Raw genomic sequence first — 18,723 nt, 5'->3', positions numbered from 1 at the left:
CCTATAATGATGCCAATTGGCATGCTAACAGCAAAAACCCAATACCTGTTGAAAACCAAGAAGGCAGCAAGAACACCCATGATTTCTGACTTCCACGGAGTTAACTGCTCAGCTATCTTTCCTTGTCAGGAACTTGCTGGCATTAGGAAAACAAAATGGCCATATTACCATTAAACCTAAATAAGATATTCCATGTTTCTTAAAAGAATTAAGAAGCTAATATGTTCTCATATTTATTAGTAAGCATGTCTACAGACAGTGCCCTACCCAAATCATTTATGTTTCTGCTCCCCAAGACTTTGGCTGTGAATAAAAAGATTTAAATTTTGAAAATGTATACATCAGATGAAATTAGAGCATTCAGCAACTATTTTATAAAGCATTGCTTTCATGTGAAATATTAAATATAAAAAGTGAATATGAAATCATTCATTTTATACAAAATTTAATCAAGATCTAAATCTGGCTTTTAAAATAAGACTTCCTTTCCATAAATTAGAAAAGTGTCTACTGTTTGTTTTTTTATTTTTAGTTAGAAGAGGACGCATTTTAATTTTTGTGATTTTTTTTTTCTCCAGCCTCCAAACGGGTAAACATAATGCAGTCAGGTTTAGTGCATTCTTTATAAACATGTTATGTAATAAGATGATTGACTGCTTTAAACATCTGGCAATAAATAGTTGTGACTTCGCTTATAACACTAAAAAATATTCCTTCAGCTTTTATATACTATACTTTGAAACTGTCACTCCACTGCTGTCTTAAATTGTGACTTTTTCAAACAAGGTTCTAAATAAAACACAGTTAGACTTTACAATTTTTCTTTCTGTAATTTTAACATGGCATACCCTTTCTGCCTGGAAAAAAAAAAAAAAGATAAAATGGGCTATCCAATGATAAACAAAATGTCCTGTTCTTTCTTTGGGTACCTATGTTTCGTAAGTGATCAAGTTAGCCAACTTGTTTTCAACTGGTTTTCCTTAGAGGTTATTTTTACTCTGTGGCTGAGCAGCTTTACATTTAGAAGAGGCAGAATTGACAATTTTAAGATCTAAATAAGAAGGCAATGTGAAACTTCCACAGTTGGACATGGCACTAAATTTTATCTCCTTTGTATCACCTGATTGTTTTTATAGTCAGTGTGAGTTTGTATTCTTGACAAGGATTGATGGGCTAAGTGTTACCATCATGATGTACTGTGTTATTTATATACAGCAGCCAAATTCTATCTTTCAGTCTGTCCTTTGCTGTCAACTGAAGAACTGAAATATTCTCTGAAAGAACAATTAACTGGGTTTCTAAGTTTTGCATAATTGTAAATATACATAATCTTAGAACATAAAATTCAATAAACTATCAAAAGATACAGAAGCAGCCAGGGGTCACTCTTCTGCTCTGTTGACAGACAGGTCACTACACCTGTCTGACGAAACCACATGCCTGGATTGGTCCTCTACTTCTAGCACACATCCCGGTGTTTGCCTCTAAGCAGACAGCTAGTTGGGTACTTGTCATTACTATCAATTGTTTTCAAACTCATCTGAGCCCTCAGTGTTATCTGTCCATCTTTTACTCTGAGGACTATTGATGTTTCTTTCTGCACTCCCTACCATTCTGAGTAGTCCCTCTCTCCTAATCTTTAACATCATCTTTTTAGTAGCTGCTTCTCATTAGCATCAAAACACTCTTGGGTTTCTGCCATATTATTTGTTTTAAGAGAAGGAGGGTGGGGGAGGGTCAGAGGGAGATGGAGAGAGAATCTCAAGTAGGTTCCATGCCCAGCACGGAGCCAACTTGGGGCTCTATCTCACCACCCTGAGATAACCAACTGAGCCACCCAGGTGTCCTTAGGTTTCTGCCATTTTGAATACATTTCCAACCTCTGTCTCCCACTCGACCTATATTTGGACAACATTTTATTTGGATACCACTGACTATATACCAGGCATTGATCTTTGGCACAGGGGAGAATTTCCTAAATTGGAATAATTCTGAACTTCAGAGAGTTTACAGTGTAGAGAGTTTCCAAGTTTATATGGTTTCTAGACCATGTACCCCAACACTCTTCTCAGAAATTTTGTTTATATCCCCATGATTTAAAAAATCAACCATGTTAATTTATCTATCTCTAGCCCAAACCTTTCTCCCTAATGCACTATATCAAATGCACCATATCAAATTTGACTGAGTATCTCCAAGTGAATGTCTACAGGCACTTCACTCCAAGCGTTTCCAAAATGGAACCTCTCACCTCCTCTTACCACCATCCCCAGACTTGCTCCTTCAACCATGTTTTCCAACAAAATGAAAGGCAGAACTTTTTGTTGAATTTTGATAGGTGAGTTCATTTTTTAGTTCTCTTTCCTTTCGACCATTAGACCCATAAATGTTGTCTCTCAATATATCTTTTGGAATCCACTTCTCTTCATTTCTGTGGTTAGAATTCTAATCCAAGCCAGCAATCCCTTGTGCCAGAGTAATATTTGCCTCTTGCTAACTGATCTGTCACCCTTAAATTTTGCCTCCTTGTAATCCATTCTCCACACTACAGGTAAGGTGAGTTATCTGAAGTCCAAATCATGTCAGCCCTCCTGCTTAATACCCTTAAATGGCTGTCCTTTCTGCTCAGGAATGCCCAGACTCTTTTTGAGTGTCTTAAAGACACTGTATATCCTGGACACTCTTTATTCTTCAGCCTTGCCTCATGTCATTTCTGATCACTCATCTCTGCAGTCAAAGTGAGTTTTTCTTGCTGTTTTTTAAACACATGTTCTGCCTCTGCTCCCTGCATCCATGCATACTTTTCCCTCTGCTTCCAGTCTTTTATTCCATGTTACTGCCTAGCTGGCTTCCACCGGTTCTCTGGCCTTGAACTGGAGATCACTTGCTTCTGGGAAGACCTCCTAAATCACATTTTTGAGTTTGGTGCTCCCTTTTTGTGCTCCCTTGGCACCCACAGTTTTCTTTTTCATAGACCTAACATGCATACCTAACTTAACTACCTGTCAAGTTATTTGTGTCTTTTCTTAAATTCTGGAGAACAGGTCATTGTCTGTCAGAAGCCCCAAAGTATGTGTAGTAATTACCATTTTTAATGGAGCATAGAAGGGTTTCAATAAATATTAATTGAATGACTAGATGGATATTTTCATAGGTAGAAATAATATAGTCAACAGTACTTGAGAATTCTGTATGGTTCAATTTTCTGGTAATTTATAAAGTTTCAGCTAATTATTTGATAGGATTTCAATACATGTAAGTATTAACTAGTATCTATTCTAATTTCCCTAACATACTGTATACCTTTTTTTAAATTGCCAATTCTAGCTTCCTGCAAATGATCTTTTTCATAATCATAGTATACCAACCAAGAAGGCTAGTTAGATGTTCTTCTTCATTTGCCTTCCTCTCAAATGAAAGCAGAAAAGTACAAACTTCCTTCCTTCCATCTTTCCTCCTTCTTTCTGTTCTTTCTTTCCTTCCTCACTTTATGTTACTTCCTTTTCTTCTTCTTCAATAAATAGAAATCTTTGGATGAGTTCTCAAAAAACGTGGAGAGCTGGGTCCCACCCTCAGTCATTCTGATTTAATTGGACTGGGCATCCGGAATTTGAAAAGCTCCCCAGAGATTGTAATATATAGCAAAGTTTGAGAACCACTGGGTTAGATCATTTCTGATGTCCCTTTCAATTCTAAAAACTCTAGATTTTGTTATTTTAAGGGACTCTCCAGAGTGTTTTAAAACACAGAATATGCCCAGATTTTCTTTCAAAATTTAGAGCTCCAAATACTTTTGTCTTTTCATGCAGTCAGCCTTGATGGAAGCTGTGTTAAAGGATGCAAAATTCACATTGTCATTACTCAACAATTTTTGCTAATTTTCTTCTAATTCTCTTTGATATTCCTTTAGCATTTAAACATTATCTAAAAAGAGAAATGTCTTTAGAAATAGTGTGATAAACCACTGACTATCAGCTGAGAGATAATGGGCTTTAAGTTTGCCTTAGTGTGGCTCAGAGTCAAAGAAGTTCCTTCATTTAGTCATTAGATTTGTGTCTTTCATAGCTGAATATGGTCATTTGGGGGCCCTGTGGCCACCAGTGTGTAGAATTAAATGGTCTTTTATTGCACATACGTTCAGTGATTTTCCAGTAAAATGGCAGATCTTATCAATGCAGACAGATTTATTCTTATTGGCATTTTTATCTTTTTCCTTCTCTCTTCCTCTTAATTGAAGTAATGATCTGAAATATCGATTAGAATTTATTTTGAAAGTACATATGAAGGTAACAAACTGATCAAACCTTTTTAACTAATTTTTTTTTTCATTTAAACTGCCTATACTCATAAGCTTTAGTTTATGAAAGAAGGCTTTAAAATAAAACTCTGTGCATCACACTCATTAGAACATACAACAAATGGAATTTCAATATTCAACACAAGTGGTCTCTCGGGAAGTCCCAAAGTAAATTGAGAGGCCTGTTGTTAGTTCAAAAAGTGACATTTATTTTGTTGTGCACAATTTCACCGACAGTAAGTCATAAGGGTGCTAACATTTTCTGTGAGTTTTACCAGGTCGAGTATGCAAATTCTCATGAAATTTATTTCATTTTAACTAGAGTTATTGCTCACTTGTAGACTATAATTGGCTCATTTTGCCAAGTACTCTGTTTACAGATTGGTAAAAATTCCAATTTGTGCAGTTGAAGACAAAGCTTTTATTTTCTTTCAGTTTGTAAATGAAATGATAGGAGTGTAGCTACCAAGTTATGGCAGGGTGATAAACTGAAGATCAGTTGTAATTCACAGGCCGGAGTGTCATCGTTGTGAAACATGACTTTACATAGCCACTGCATTTTACTTTCCCACATATGAATAGGTATGGCAATATCCTTCCCATTTAGTGTGGGGAGATACTGAAGAAATGAAATGATATTTTTGTTAAAGTAACATATTTGAGTGATATGTTACCTTTTATTTTTTTGTTTTTAATTTTACACTGGTATACAGATTTCTTCTGCAGAAACAGAGAGAGGGCAGGGTGACTTCTAGCATTGTTGAAGGAACATAGAAAATGGAGAGGCATGCACTCATCCAAATAAATGATAGGTATATTTACATTACCATGTAGATACCTGAATACATTGGCAGTACTATGTAGATATATTAATATGTGAAAAATATCAATATACAAATACATCAGAATATTAGCATGTAAATACAATAATATATTTTCAGTAGATGTTTGGTAAATATTAAGAATAGGCTTGGCAGAAATGCCCTTGATTATCATGAGGACAAACAGTCAAATGTGGGGCTTTAAATTATAAATTGGTTGCTACTAAAATTGTGTTGCTGACAAAAAGTATTTAGTGACATCTTGTTACCCTGTCCCAAATGCATTGGCCTCTTTTCCATTTCTTGAATTCATTACTCTTGCTTATCAGTAGGACCGTACATTTGCTATCCTGCTGCCTGAAAGACTTCCTTAGGTTTTAACATGACTGGCACTGTTCATCTCTTGGTTTTCAGCTCCAATGACACCTCCCCAAAGAAGCATTTCTTGATGTTTATTTAAGTAACCAGTTCTCTTTACTGCCTTTCTCACCACTTTGTTCTCTTATACACCCCTCTCTATGGCTTTTATTATAGTGACCAATACCTTGCTTACTTGTTTTTTTTCATTATGCATCCCCTCCACTACAGTAGAATTTTTAACGGTGCTGGAACCTTATGTGTCTTCTTTTAAGCTATATTCCCAGCCTCTCCTGTGTTTCCAGGAGTATTAGTACGTGATGAATGAATCAGTGATTCGCTGATCTGTGAACTGGAGAAGGGCACGAACGTATAAAGAAAAGAGGATGTATAAATATCTGAGAATTTAAACACTGATGAGAAAAATTAGCTGTTCTTTTCACCTAATTTCCAGAGTAGGGCCAACAAAGGCTTTTCTCCTTTACTTGGCATTAGAAGTTGCATGGTTATATATTGACCTCACAGAAAACACACACACACACACACACACACACACACACACACATAACCGCCATCATGAAGAGATTTTAGGTTTTTAGAAGGTTTTACATTGTCTTCTGCTGTGCTACACACTGTACTATATAGATGCCTATCTACTTTGCTATCTAGGCTAAATGATCATGGATTGCAAATTTATAATGAGATGAAATAAGAAAATCCCTGAGTCACCTTGAACAGGTGACTAGCAACAGGTGGTGTGCCAGTGAGAAGAATGAGATGGACATTGGATTCAGACAGGATGGTCCCACTCCAAGCAGAACCCTGGAGAATGGGAGCAAGACCAGGCAAACAGGAAGTTAAATTTAGTCTGCAATGATTTCTTGCCCCTGGGAAAAATAATTGCTTCATTCTATTGCCAAAAGGCAAATCGGCATCCGCTTAATTTGCCTGAGTCTGCCATAAACTGCAGATGGAATCATAAAACATAGTTAGATTCAAATTAAACACATCTGTCCTAATCTAAAGCAGGTGAGGCCAGCCAGCCAAGAAGCATCAAGGTATAATGGTGCACACAGATTATAATATGCAGAGGTATATTTTAGGGGCCTGCTGACAGTGGAATAAAGATCCATGAAATTGTATATTGTCCTATTCTCCTATATCGAGCCTGTCTTCTTGTACTGGCTGCCATCTTAGTTTTAAAGGACTCTACCAACACATCCATTGGGAAATGAATGAACAGACAAAAGGCACTGATTTGAGGTCCAGGAATCTATTGCATTTTAATCAGGATTCTTACCTGAACTGATGCTTTCTCGGGTTAATTGAAATGACAGGGAATCAGAAATCCCTACGGTGCATTCTAATTAGACTTGATTTGCCAGCTAGAAGATTTGTTTCTGCTTAAAGCATCAGGCTTCATCTGTACAACCCATTGAGATAATGGGTAAGTAGAGAGGACGGCAGACTCAGATATGATGGTTTAGAGCAAGAACAAAATGTAACTGATCCTAACCAGGACAATGGTGAGAGTGAGGGGACTGTAGCATCCGCTACAAGGGCACTGCTGCAGTATCCCTTCAAGGAACTAAGCGGTCCAGCTGCAAGGAATGGAGTTAGCCTTCAGAGGCCTTCTGCAGCACTTCCAGGATTCCCCTGGAGCATTCGCATGTCACTGTGCCTTCAGCCCTTGACTGAACATGGCAAGGATATCCATGCCTGGTCATTTCTGCCCTTGGAGGATTCCTCTAAAGAGTCATCTTTCATTCCTCCTGGCTTGGCTAAGACTTTGTCAAATTTGCATTGCAAACTGAGGCTCACTTGCTCCATTCTCCTCCATCCCCACGACCACCTGCCCCCATTTCTTTTCTCAGGTGTCAGACCTGCATCCCAGAATGAAGGCTTTTCCTGCCAATTACTGCTTTCTCCTCGTTTATCTTTTTTTTTTTTTTTTAAGATTTTATTTATTTATTCGACAGAGAGAGATCACAAGTAGGCAGAGAGGAAGGCAGAGAGAGAGGAGGAAGCAGGCTCCCTGCTGAGCAGAGAGCCCGATGCGGGACTCGATCCCAGGACCCTGAGATCATGACCTGAGCCGAAGGCAGTGGCTTAACCCACTGAGCCACCCAGGCGCCCCTCCTCGTTTATCTTTCACAGACATTTGTTCTTCATCAATTTGTTGCACTCTTAACTTTGTCTTAGCCTTTACTTCATGAAGAACTCATCTGACACCGGGGTACATTTCATAGTTAGGTGGGGAAGCAGATTTAAAGCACGGTCTACAATAACCCTGATTATGTTTGGTGGGCTTCTGTTGTCTACCCTCTGCTTTATTCAAGGCCAAAATTTTGTTTTTTGCTGACATTGTCCATCTAACACTGGTACATGTGGGGACCTTTATTAATCCCAGGGAGACCTTGACATACTAAGTCACTGAGTAAATGAACCGAAGTGAAGTAGAAAGGGCCTAGCACTAATTTCCTCCCCCCGCCTTCTGTTTCAAAGACTCTTCCTTATTTTTTTCTTACTTATTTGTTGGTTTGCCCAAGAACCTCTTCTCTTCTCTTCTTTTCTTTTCTATTTCCTGGTACCCTCTTCTGCCCTTCTTTTAAAGACTCAGTGAAATAGTTTTCACATCTCTACGTAGCAATCCATGTTGTAGTAAAATCTCTCCATTTCTGTATATGTCTGTTCAGTAGCTTTAATGGGACATTTTCATTTTGGATGTCCCACAGACTTTTTAGACAAAGTAATTCCTTTAACATTAAATACATTAAATTTCCTTATGAAAAATGGACACTCAATCATACAGGCTGGAGCTCTAGATATCAACCCAGATTTCTTGTTCTCCTTCAACCCTCACATCAGTTTGGTCACAGTGTTATCTTGATTCTACTTAAAATATTTTGGTCAAATCTACTACCTATTTCTTACCTTTCAAAAGACACTGAGTAAGGATCAAAAAGGGGGATAACAGGGGCACCTGGGTGGTTCAGTGTGTTAAGCCTCTGCCTTCGGCTCAGGTCATGATCTCAGGGTCCTGGGATAGAGCCCCACATCAGGCTCTCTGCTCAGCAGGGAACCTGCTTCCTCCCTCTCTCTCTGCCTGCCTCTCTGCCAACTTGTGATCTCTGTCTGTCAAGTAAATAAATAAAATCTTGAAAACAGGAGGGGGATAACATATAAGGTGAATTTTCACAAGTGTACAATGTATTAGAAATAATCCATGGTCTAGCCCTACTAAATTCTATGATATTCCCAAAACACATTCTTTCTTTCATTTATTCACTTATTTCATGACTGTCTTTTCTAATAGCCATCCCACTGCTAATGTAGTATTTTTACCTATACTATTAATATAGCTAACTACTTGCTTTAAAAATGTGAAAAATCCTAACCTCCATTTTTATTTTTCTAAAGTATTAAAGTCATTGGTCTAGAAAAGAGAAAATAATTCATGGGACAGCAGAATAAAGTTTCTAAGAAATACAAAATAGTAGGAAGTTGGGGCACAGATACTTTTGTAAATGTGAAAAACCTCCTTCTGTTTTTGTTTTGTTTTGTGTTTATTTTTTTTAAAGATTTTATTTATTTATTTAATAGAGAGAGATCACAAGTAAACAGAGAGGCAGGCAGAGAGAGAGAGAGAGGGAAGCAGGCTCCCTGCTGAGCAGAGAGCCCGATGCGGGACTCGATCCCAGGACCCTGAGGTCATGACCTTAGCCAAAGGCAGCAGCTTAACCCACTGAGCCACCCAGGCATCCTTAATCAATATTCAATGTTTCCCCTGTAAAGCTCACTTAAAAATTCTGTGGGCTTTTCTGAATCTGATTTATATCCTCATGCAATAAAACCACACCCATGACTTTGTCTGAAGCCTGCTTTTCACTCAAAACTTAATCAGTGCTGCTTTGGGTGTGTCAAGCTGTTTAGATAATACCTTTAAGAATTCTAGGGTGCCTGGGTGCCTCAGTGGGTTAAGCCTCTGCCTTTGGCTCAGGTCATGATGCCGGGGTCATTACATGGAGCACCCCCACCCTCATTCAGCTCTCTGCTCAGCAGGCAGCCTGCTTCCCTTCCTCTCTCTCTGCCTGCCTCTCTGCCTACTTGTGATCTCTGTCTATCAAATAAATAAATTTAAAAAAAAAATTCAGAGGCTCTTTTATTTAGCCTAGAGGGACTTTCAGGCTGTAGTTGAACTATTTGAAATATTTTCATAAGGGCCTTCTAGCATATCCTTAATTTGATGTATATGTTGAGGCCATGTCTTTCTGACAAAGCTCTGGATTTGCTCTTTCACTGGTTTGAGAGGCTGGGATTGAAACATAGTTTTTGTTGTTATTGGTTGGTTGGTTGGTTATATCAAATCCTGGTCTCTGTATTCCTTTACTTTCAAGCTCATCAGTTCTTTATTTATGACATCTCTTTCTTGTAGTTCCTTATCAATGCAGCTGTTAAGAGACAACAGTTTGACATTCTGCCTGGAAATTTCATTACTGATATATAAAAGATCATTAGGTGTATTTTCTGTCACTAAACTTTTCTCAGCTGCTTTTCTCTACATAATATGGGATAGCCTCACATTTTTCTAACCTCCTGTAGTCATTCGTTCAGTGCCTTTCCAGATTCCACCAGTACCATCTACCACCCAGTACCAAAGCTGAAGCCACATATTATAGGTTTTTGTTATGGCTTATTTACAACTTATTTCTCTGTGGCAGTTTCCTTCTTACTCTTCCTTGTTTCTCTCACCTCTCTTAAGCAAGCTAGCCTGAATTTATTCGCATGGCCTTGTCAGGGTTCCAAGAAGGAAATATTCAAATTCCTTATCACACCTCTGCTGTCAAGTCCGCTAATGTCCCTTTGGCCAAAGCAAGTAACAGGGACAAGCCCAGATTCTAGCGATCCAGAAATAACCCTCACTCCTTTAATGAGAGAAATTGCAGAGTTACAGAGTTAAGTGTGTGGACTTGTTTTTTTTATTGGAGTAATTAATAAATCAGTCTATCAGAGATATTTCTGTTAATCTTTAACAAATCAGACAATATTTTATTTACATGTAATGAAGGAACCCCAGACTGAGTTCATTAACTTTTAGTATGCTATTCAGTATGCAATGTTTGAATTAGAAAATTTAAATTTTAATTTAAATACCATCTCTCTTAAAAGCACATGGATTCAAATGGGTCTTGCATACCTTTTCTGTAAATCTAAAAAGTATGATGACTTTACCAAAGGAAGATGGCATATGAAATTGTATATTTTGGTGCCTAAGACCAATGAAAATTCATTATCTGTTTCTTTATTTCCCAGGTGATATTTGTGATCCCAATCCATGTGAAAATGGAGGTGTTTGCTTGTCAGGATTATCTGACAATTCCTTTTCCTGTGAGTGTCCAGATGGCTTCACAGATCCCAACTGTTCTAGTGTTGTGGAGGTTGGTAAGTGCAAGATTTAAGCATTTCAGTAGTTATCCTCTTTGTTTGCATGAGTGACTGACAAATTTGGTGTGGTGCAGTATGGGTATTCTATACAAGATTGCTGTATGCTGCGAATCAGTTTACTCTTCTGTAGTACTCTCAATTTTATAATTTCTATTTTATAATTGAATTATATTTGTATTAGTGAGATTCTCAAATAATTTTAAACTGTTCTAGTGAGTAACACTACACTTCAAAGTCACTACAAGTATTACTTGAATATAGTAAATTTTTTAATTTCTCTAACATTGACATATTAGAGATTTAAAGTTTCATTCTCACTGAAAAATAATTCCCAATTCAATCTATTTAAATTAGCCAATCTAAATAAAATAGAACTTATTTTAGTGATTGATAATATCAGTATTTTGTAGCTCTTCTAACCATTACTTTTCTAACACTATAAATAAATGAAAGATGATGTTTCAGCTGCATTGTTCTTCAGAGTCTTCTCAAAAACTTTGACTTGCAAATATTTAGTCATTGATCATATTTCAAAATTTTTTTTCATCTGTGAAGTACTTCATTGGCATGCATAGTTATGGATTCAGGGTAACTTCCATAATTTCCAAATTGTTCCCATTAAGGAAAGAGCTGTACTTCAAATAGCTTAGCACTGTGTAAATTTGTATAGAGATTTTTCTCTCTGATTAAAGGTAATACGATGATTAAGTTTGAAAAAATTTATTTTTTTCACATCAGTACCAAGAAAAATAAAAAGTGGACTATATCTGTTCAATATAGGAAAACTAAACACGTTTTGGGTTAAATTTCTGTGAACCAGCATAAACCTTGGAAAACTCAGAGGTTTAGATTGCTTTTGAAAAATAGTTTTGAAGAAGAGAAGTAATAGTGTCTGTATTAAGGGACCAGTTTATTACTCATCACTGTATAATGCACCTAACCTAGTACCTTTATGCATACTGGAAGCCCAATAACTATTGATTGAATGAAGGAAAGAATAATTTAATAAAACTATTAACTTGCCATTTTGACCACTAGTTATTGGATTTTATTGTGCTCTATTTGTTAAATGTGTTTTCTTGTATTTTTATATGACATTATTAAGAAGGTATTATTTCTGAAACAGTTATATTATTACAGAATGGTACTTAGTTCATTTAATTCATTTCAAATATAATTCTCTTCTAAGGCTTTATTAACTCACTGCTAGTGTAGGGGGTTTGATACAGTGCCATTGAAATAAAACTGTTGTAATCACTTTGACCCACTCTCCAAATATGTACGGTCATTTTCAGCATTTAATATGGAACCATATCCTCAGGAAAGTCTATTATCTCTAAAGAAAATTATAATCATAAATATCCCTAACAGGAATAGATGAATAGAATAAAACTTTAGTGTTATATTTTAAGCCTGCTAACCCTAAACTGATGGTGCCTTACATATGCAGTATATAATGTTTTTGTTGCTATTTTCTAAGAGCCAAATCTGGAATTAAAGAGGCAAATGTCTTCAAATAATTTAAAAATCAGTATCTTCATAGATTTTTTAAGTAAATGCTTGAATTCTTTGGTCCATATTTTTAAATTAATTCAATTTTTATCATTTTATCAGAAAAATGAGACTATTGGCAACAGTACTTTAAAAACTAAACACATAATTCAAATGAGACTGGGAAATCAAATGGTTATAGAATTAAGTTTTCCTCAGATTCATTATTGTATATTACTGAAATACTTATGATATTCAGAAATAAGGTAGTTATAGTATATTATCTTAAGCTATATTTTTATTATATGTTTTAAGCAACCTCATTCTTCCCTAGCATATATTTAAGAGTTTTTATAAGAAATATATTCATTTTATATTTGCTTTGTCATTTAGCACAGCATATTAGTTACACCAATTCTAATTTAACGTCTTGCTTTCATAACATTAAAATAATAGTAAACAAGTACCCTAAAAGTTTAAAAATGCCCATAGCTTCTTAAAAATAACTTCACTATATTGTAAAATAATTTTTTTAAAGGTGAGAAAATAAGAGGAACTCAAACACAATTGTTGGATTAGGTACCTCTTTAGGACAGACATATATTACCTTTCTTGCCTTTCTACTACTTCTTTCTCAACTCCATATTTTCTTGCATGAAATAAGGGGATACTGAATATTTGTTAAATAAAAACATTTAGTAACAATGTTTTTAATATCTAGCCTATCTGAGTTATTTTTTTTCATATTTTAAAAACTACTTATTGGAACAAAATATATGAAACATTAGATCATTAAAGACCATCCTGCATTTTTACTTTGAAAAAAATCTGTTACATTGATGACACATTTCTGTTGTCCTTTCCATACCTTTAGGTAGCACCAATGCAGAGAACAGTGTACTAGAGTGTACTAGAGTTTACTGGAATTTTATACAACCACCACTCAAAAAAGCAATAGTTATTTTAATGTAATATCTTAAAAGACAGAAGATTTTAGTTGTTGCCATTGATGGATTTTTACTTACACATTAATCCCCCCAAAGATGGTGAAGTGGCCAAGCTTTATTCTAACCTTTAAGCCATATAAATTTTTATAATCATATGAATTCTAAGTCTCCTTATTCTTAATTTCCAAAGGAAAGAAAATCTTTTCTATATTTGCTTAGAAGAAATTTTGTTGTGATCCTAATACTTAAAATTATTTTTACTCTGTTCGTTCTCTAATCAAACAGATACTCTTCATTGTAGTACATCTAGAAAGGAGAATTTCAAATATACACTCTTCTTAGAGATAAAAATCACTTCCTGATTTTACCTCAAACCTTATTACTTTGTAGTAACTTTGTTTTAAGTTCTTGATGCTGCTTATTTCAAAAGAATTTCATCCAATTTTGTGCTTTTATTCTTCCCTCCCAAAGCATCTTGCGTCAGATAAGCACTGGACACATTCCTGCATTTGCAATCAATCCTGATATCACCTACATTTCCTACATTATGTGTGGAAGGTTGGAGAAATTGATTTGCTCAAATTTGTGAACTTCAAACATTGTTTTTCTTAGATCTTATTCTTGATCTGTCTTTATATTCCAATATCCATCTTTTACCTCTGTCTCTCTTTGTCTCCATCTGTTTCTCCCACACACATCTCCTTATTCAGACATACCTCCACACTTCAATGTTCTCAGCCTCGTAGAGTTATTACAACTCACTTCTGATATAGCCACAAAAAGCAACAAGAAAACATCTCCCTGATTAAAAGAAAGGGGAAAAGAACTTACTTTACATCCTCATATTTGAAGACATCAGTCAGATTAACCAATGTTTGCACAGATGTGCACTGGATGCTGACTTTATTTTTCAGGCGCCTTGTAGACAGACCACCATGTGGTCAAGCCCCCAAATTCTTCCCAATTACCTGCTCACATTCCTGGATAGCACTATGTAATTTGGAGCCAAATGGTGACCCATTTATTTCGTGTGGAGATTCCTATTACCAGTGAATACTTTAGAGTTTGTATGTGAAAGTTTAGAAATTATTAAATTATCTAAGTTCCATGGCATAATTCTTCTCTGTGTGCTGTCAAATTAACCCATTAAAATAATAGCAGTTGTGACTTTACAACTCAAATATATAGTATATTAATGCAATCAAAGAAGACAAAATAAGTGATTGACTTAAAAAAATCTTAGTTTTTTTTTAAGATTTTTTTTTTTTTAATTTATTTGACAGACAGAGATCACAAGTAGGCAGAGGGGGATGGGGAAGCAGGCTTCTTGCTGAGCAGAGAGGCTGATGTGGAACATGATCCCAGTTCTGAGCTGAAGGCAGAGGCTTAAACCCACTGAGCCACCCAGGAGCCCCTCTGCATGATGTTCTAAGGAATTTGGACTTTATACTAAGAGACATGTAAAGGGTTTGTGCTTTTAGAATATCATTGTCATTACAATATGACAATTAAAAAAAAATAGAACAGTAAGGTAGAGGAACAATTTGAAGTCTACCACATGGTGGTTTGGCTTTGGCAACAAATGGAATGGAAAAGATAAAGCCAGTAAGTATTGAAAGGATGCAGTAGATAATTGTTGGTGACTTATGGGGTTATTGAGTAAAAGTGTGTGGAGAATGGAAGGAATAAAGAAGAAATGTCTGTAATTTTTGGTAATTTGATAATTTTAAGTAACTTGATGCCATTTACTGAAGTAGTATAAATTGAAGATACCTGTATTGAGAGGCAGAAAATGAGTTGAGTATTTCACATATTGAATCAGAGAAACTTGCTAGATAGTAGTGAAGAAGTCAGGCATAGATTTGTAAGTTATAATTACACAGATAATTACTGTATAAATTGTATAAATTTGGGGAGTGTATAAATCAGCCCATAAGCCAAAGAAATTTTGAAAAGAAGACCAAGGAATGGGAAGAAGTTCATCAGTAATGAAACAATGGGTAGAGAAAGTTAAATTTATAAAGAATTCTGAGAAGGAGTGGTCAGAAAGAAAATAATCCAGAAAAACAATGCACCCCCCAAATTAGGGGTAAATCATGTTTTAAGGCATGTGTGATCAGCTGTATCAAATATGATGGACAAGTTGACGAAGATAAACATTTACATTGATTACATGTGACAGATGGATAATATTGCAAACATTAATTTTTGCTGGGGTCATGGAGAAAAAGCTAGATTGTGGCACATGGAAATATTAGATATAAGATTTTTTAAAAATGGCTAGGAATATAAGGAAACTTCCTCAGCATGATAGAAAATATCTGCTAAACATAGTGATTCAAAAGGGCACTTGTGCTCCAATGTTTATAGCAGCAGTGTTCACAACAGCCAAACTCTGGAAAGAACCCAGATGTCTATCAACAGATGAATGGGGTGCCTGGATGGCTCAGTGGGTTAAAGTCTCTGCCTTCGGCTCAGGTCATGATCCCAGGGTCCTGGGATGGAGCCCTCTGCTCAGCAGGGAGCCTGCCCCCCACCCCCATGCCTGCCTCTCTGCCTACTTGTGATCTCTGTCTGTCAAATAAAGAAATAAAATCTTAAAAAAAAAAAAAAAAAACAGATGAATGGATAAAGAGGATATGGTGTGTAAACACACACACACACACACACACACAAACACTAAGGACTATTACTCAGCCATCAAAAAGAATGACATCTTGCCATTTACAATGATGTGAGTGGAACTAGAGGGTATTATGCTAGGCGAAATAAGTCAGTCAGAGAAAGATAAATACCATATGATTTCAACTGTGTGGAATTTAAGAAACAAAACAGATGAACATAGGGGAAGGGAAGAAAAAATAAAATAAGATAAAAACAGGAAAGTGCAAACCATTAAAGACTCTTAACTACAGAAAACAAACTGAAGGTTGCTGGAAGAGCAGTGGCTGGGGGATGGGGTAACTGGGTGATGGGCATTAAGAAGGGCACTTGATGTAATGAGTAATGGGCACTAAATTCTACCCCTGAAACTAATAATACAGTATATATTCACTAAATTGAATTTAAATAAAACATTTAAAAAGAAAGCCTACAGCTAAAATCATATTTAATGTAAGAAATTTGAAGCTTTTCCACTTAGATCAGAAATAGGATAAGGATGCTCCCTCCCACTATTCCTTTTTAACATTGTACTGGAATTACTAGCCAATGCAATAAGACAAGGAAAGAAAATAACGGTATACATATTGGGAAGGACAAATAAAACTATCCTTTCATGACAACATCATCATCTATGTAGAAAGAAATCCTAAAAAATCAACCAAAAAAAAAAAATCAGGAACTAATAATTATAGCAAGATTGTAGAATGCAAGTTAATATATAAAAGTCAATCATTTTTCTATAAACTAATAATAAACAAGTGAAATTTGAAATGAAAAACACAGAGGCAGAGCACTGAGGATATTGGGCAGTGAAAATACTCTGCATGATATTATAATGTCAGACACGTATCATTATACATTTGCCCAAATCCGTACAATGTACAATACCAAGAGTGAACCCTGCTGCAAACTATGACCTTTAGGTAATTATCATGTGTAAATGTAGGTTCATCCATCGTAATAAATTTTAGCATCACTCTGGTGAGGAATGTTAATAATGGTGAGGTTATGCATATGTGGGGTTGAGGGACTATATGGGAAAACACTGTACTTTTTCCTATTTTGCTGTGAACTTATAAGTGCCCCCCAAAATCAAGCATTGATTTTTTTAAAAATGGCTAGAGGGTGCTTGGGTGGCTCAGTGGGTTAAGCCTCTGCCTTTGGCACAGGTCATGATCTCAAGGTCTTGGGATCGAGCCCAACAGCAGACTCTCTTCTCAGCAGGGAGCCTGCTTTCCCCTCCCTCTCTGTCTGTCTCTATGCCTACTTGTGATCTCTCTCTCCGTCAAATAAATAAATAAAATCTTTAAAAATTTTTTTAAAAGTTTAAAAAATGGCTATAACATTCATCAATTTATTCATTTATTTGTTTATTCATCCATCCATCAAATATTTATTAAGTATATGCTATATGCTAGACACTGTTCTTGGCACTGAGGATATAAGTACTGAAAAATAGGCTTTGCCTTTATAGATCTTCTGGTCAAATGGGGAATTAGAGAATAAACCATCATACTTATCAAGGTAAGTTCCAAAAAGAAAAATGAAGACAACTGTGAGGGAGAATAAAAGGAGGTACAGTTTTAGGAAAGTTTATTAAGAAAGACTGCAAAGTAGGTATTTGAACAGAGTGGGCACTGGGTAAACTCATTGCATAGGCATGAGGAGAGAGCATGTAAATTGAAAGGGGATTTTGGACCAAGGGAGGTTTTTCATTTAAGATTGAATTCTAATATCATTGTGGTTAAGAAATATGACATAAACACAAGCTTGTGTTTTACTAAGAATTAACTGTGTTAGCTGACTCATACAGAAAACTCAGTAATACTTAGGATACATTTAACCTATTAAAACCATCAGTTTGAAACCAAAGGACATAAACATTGGAGTTCAGTAGCAATTTAAAATCCATCATCACTTTTAGAAAAAAACTCAAGGTACTTATGTGATGAGAGTAGTTCAGTACAGGATAATAGAGGCAGCGTTTTATGTCACTTGTAATTCTTCTTCTTTATCTTCTCTGTAGGGACATTGGCTCCTGACCAGGTTTTCTCATTTAGAAAAATTAGTAAACATGAAGGTGCTTCATCCTGTTCTGTCTTCTTCTGTCCTCTTCTATCATATTCCATCCAAACTTATTTCCTTTGGTAATTGGTATTCCTTTTCTAACATGAATTCAGGTTCTTTTAAATTTTTAGCCTTCAGAGCTCATCACTGCTAATCTGTCCTGCTTCCATATCATTATAAGAAATTGGTTACTCATCACTCATCACTGCTAATCTGTCCTGCTTCCATATCATTATAAGAAATTGGTTGCATTTACCCCAAAAATGTAAAGCCTCATAACTTTAAAAAAAAAAAAAACAACAATTTGCACTGTACATCTCGCCCCATGAATAGCTACATTCGTGTTTACCTTTTAGAAGGTGATCACTGTCAGAATATCAAGTAGTGTAATAAAGACTGACACTGAAAGACTTCTTGTTGTTGATCATGAACTATCAGAATGTTAACAAGATTTAAGTAGATCTCTTCAGTAGAACAAGGCTATTTTTAGATTTCTAAACTTTGGTTGCAAAAGGAGAGATTTGATAAATTTCAGTTAAATTATTTATGTATTACATAAAATTATAAGTAATTATCTGTTTTTTCCCCCCTTAAGATTACTTCTTGGACTAAGGAAGCAAACCTCATGACTGAA

The 18,723-nt window shown here is 35.7% G+C and overlaps 1 protein-coding gene across 2 annotated transcripts in view; it reads left to right on the top strand.

Moving 5' to 3' along the window:
* The window catches only part of EDIL3 (EGF like repeats and discoidin domains 3), a 423,319-nt gene that overhangs the window by 108,441 nt on the left and 296,155 nt on the right, over positions 1-18,723 (top strand). For both annotated transcript variants that reach the window (XM_059175418.1, XM_059175417.1), the window contains exon 2: positions 10,789-10,917. In XM_059175418.1, the coding sequence (XP_059031401.1) occupies positions 10,789-10,917 (129 nt within the window). The remainder of the gene's footprint in view (positions 1-10,788; positions 10,918-18,723) is intronic.

This window comes from Mustela lutreola, chromosome 5 (genome assembly GCF_030435805.1).
Source record: "Mustela lutreola isolate mMusLut2 chromosome 5, mMusLut2.pri, whole genome shotgun sequence".
In the NCBI taxonomy this organism is placed as follows: domain Eukaryota; kingdom Metazoa; phylum Chordata; class Mammalia; order Carnivora; family Mustelidae; genus Mustela; species Mustela lutreola.
Note: the sequence above shows the minus strand (reverse complement) of the source record. Positions and strands in the feature narration are given on the sequence as shown.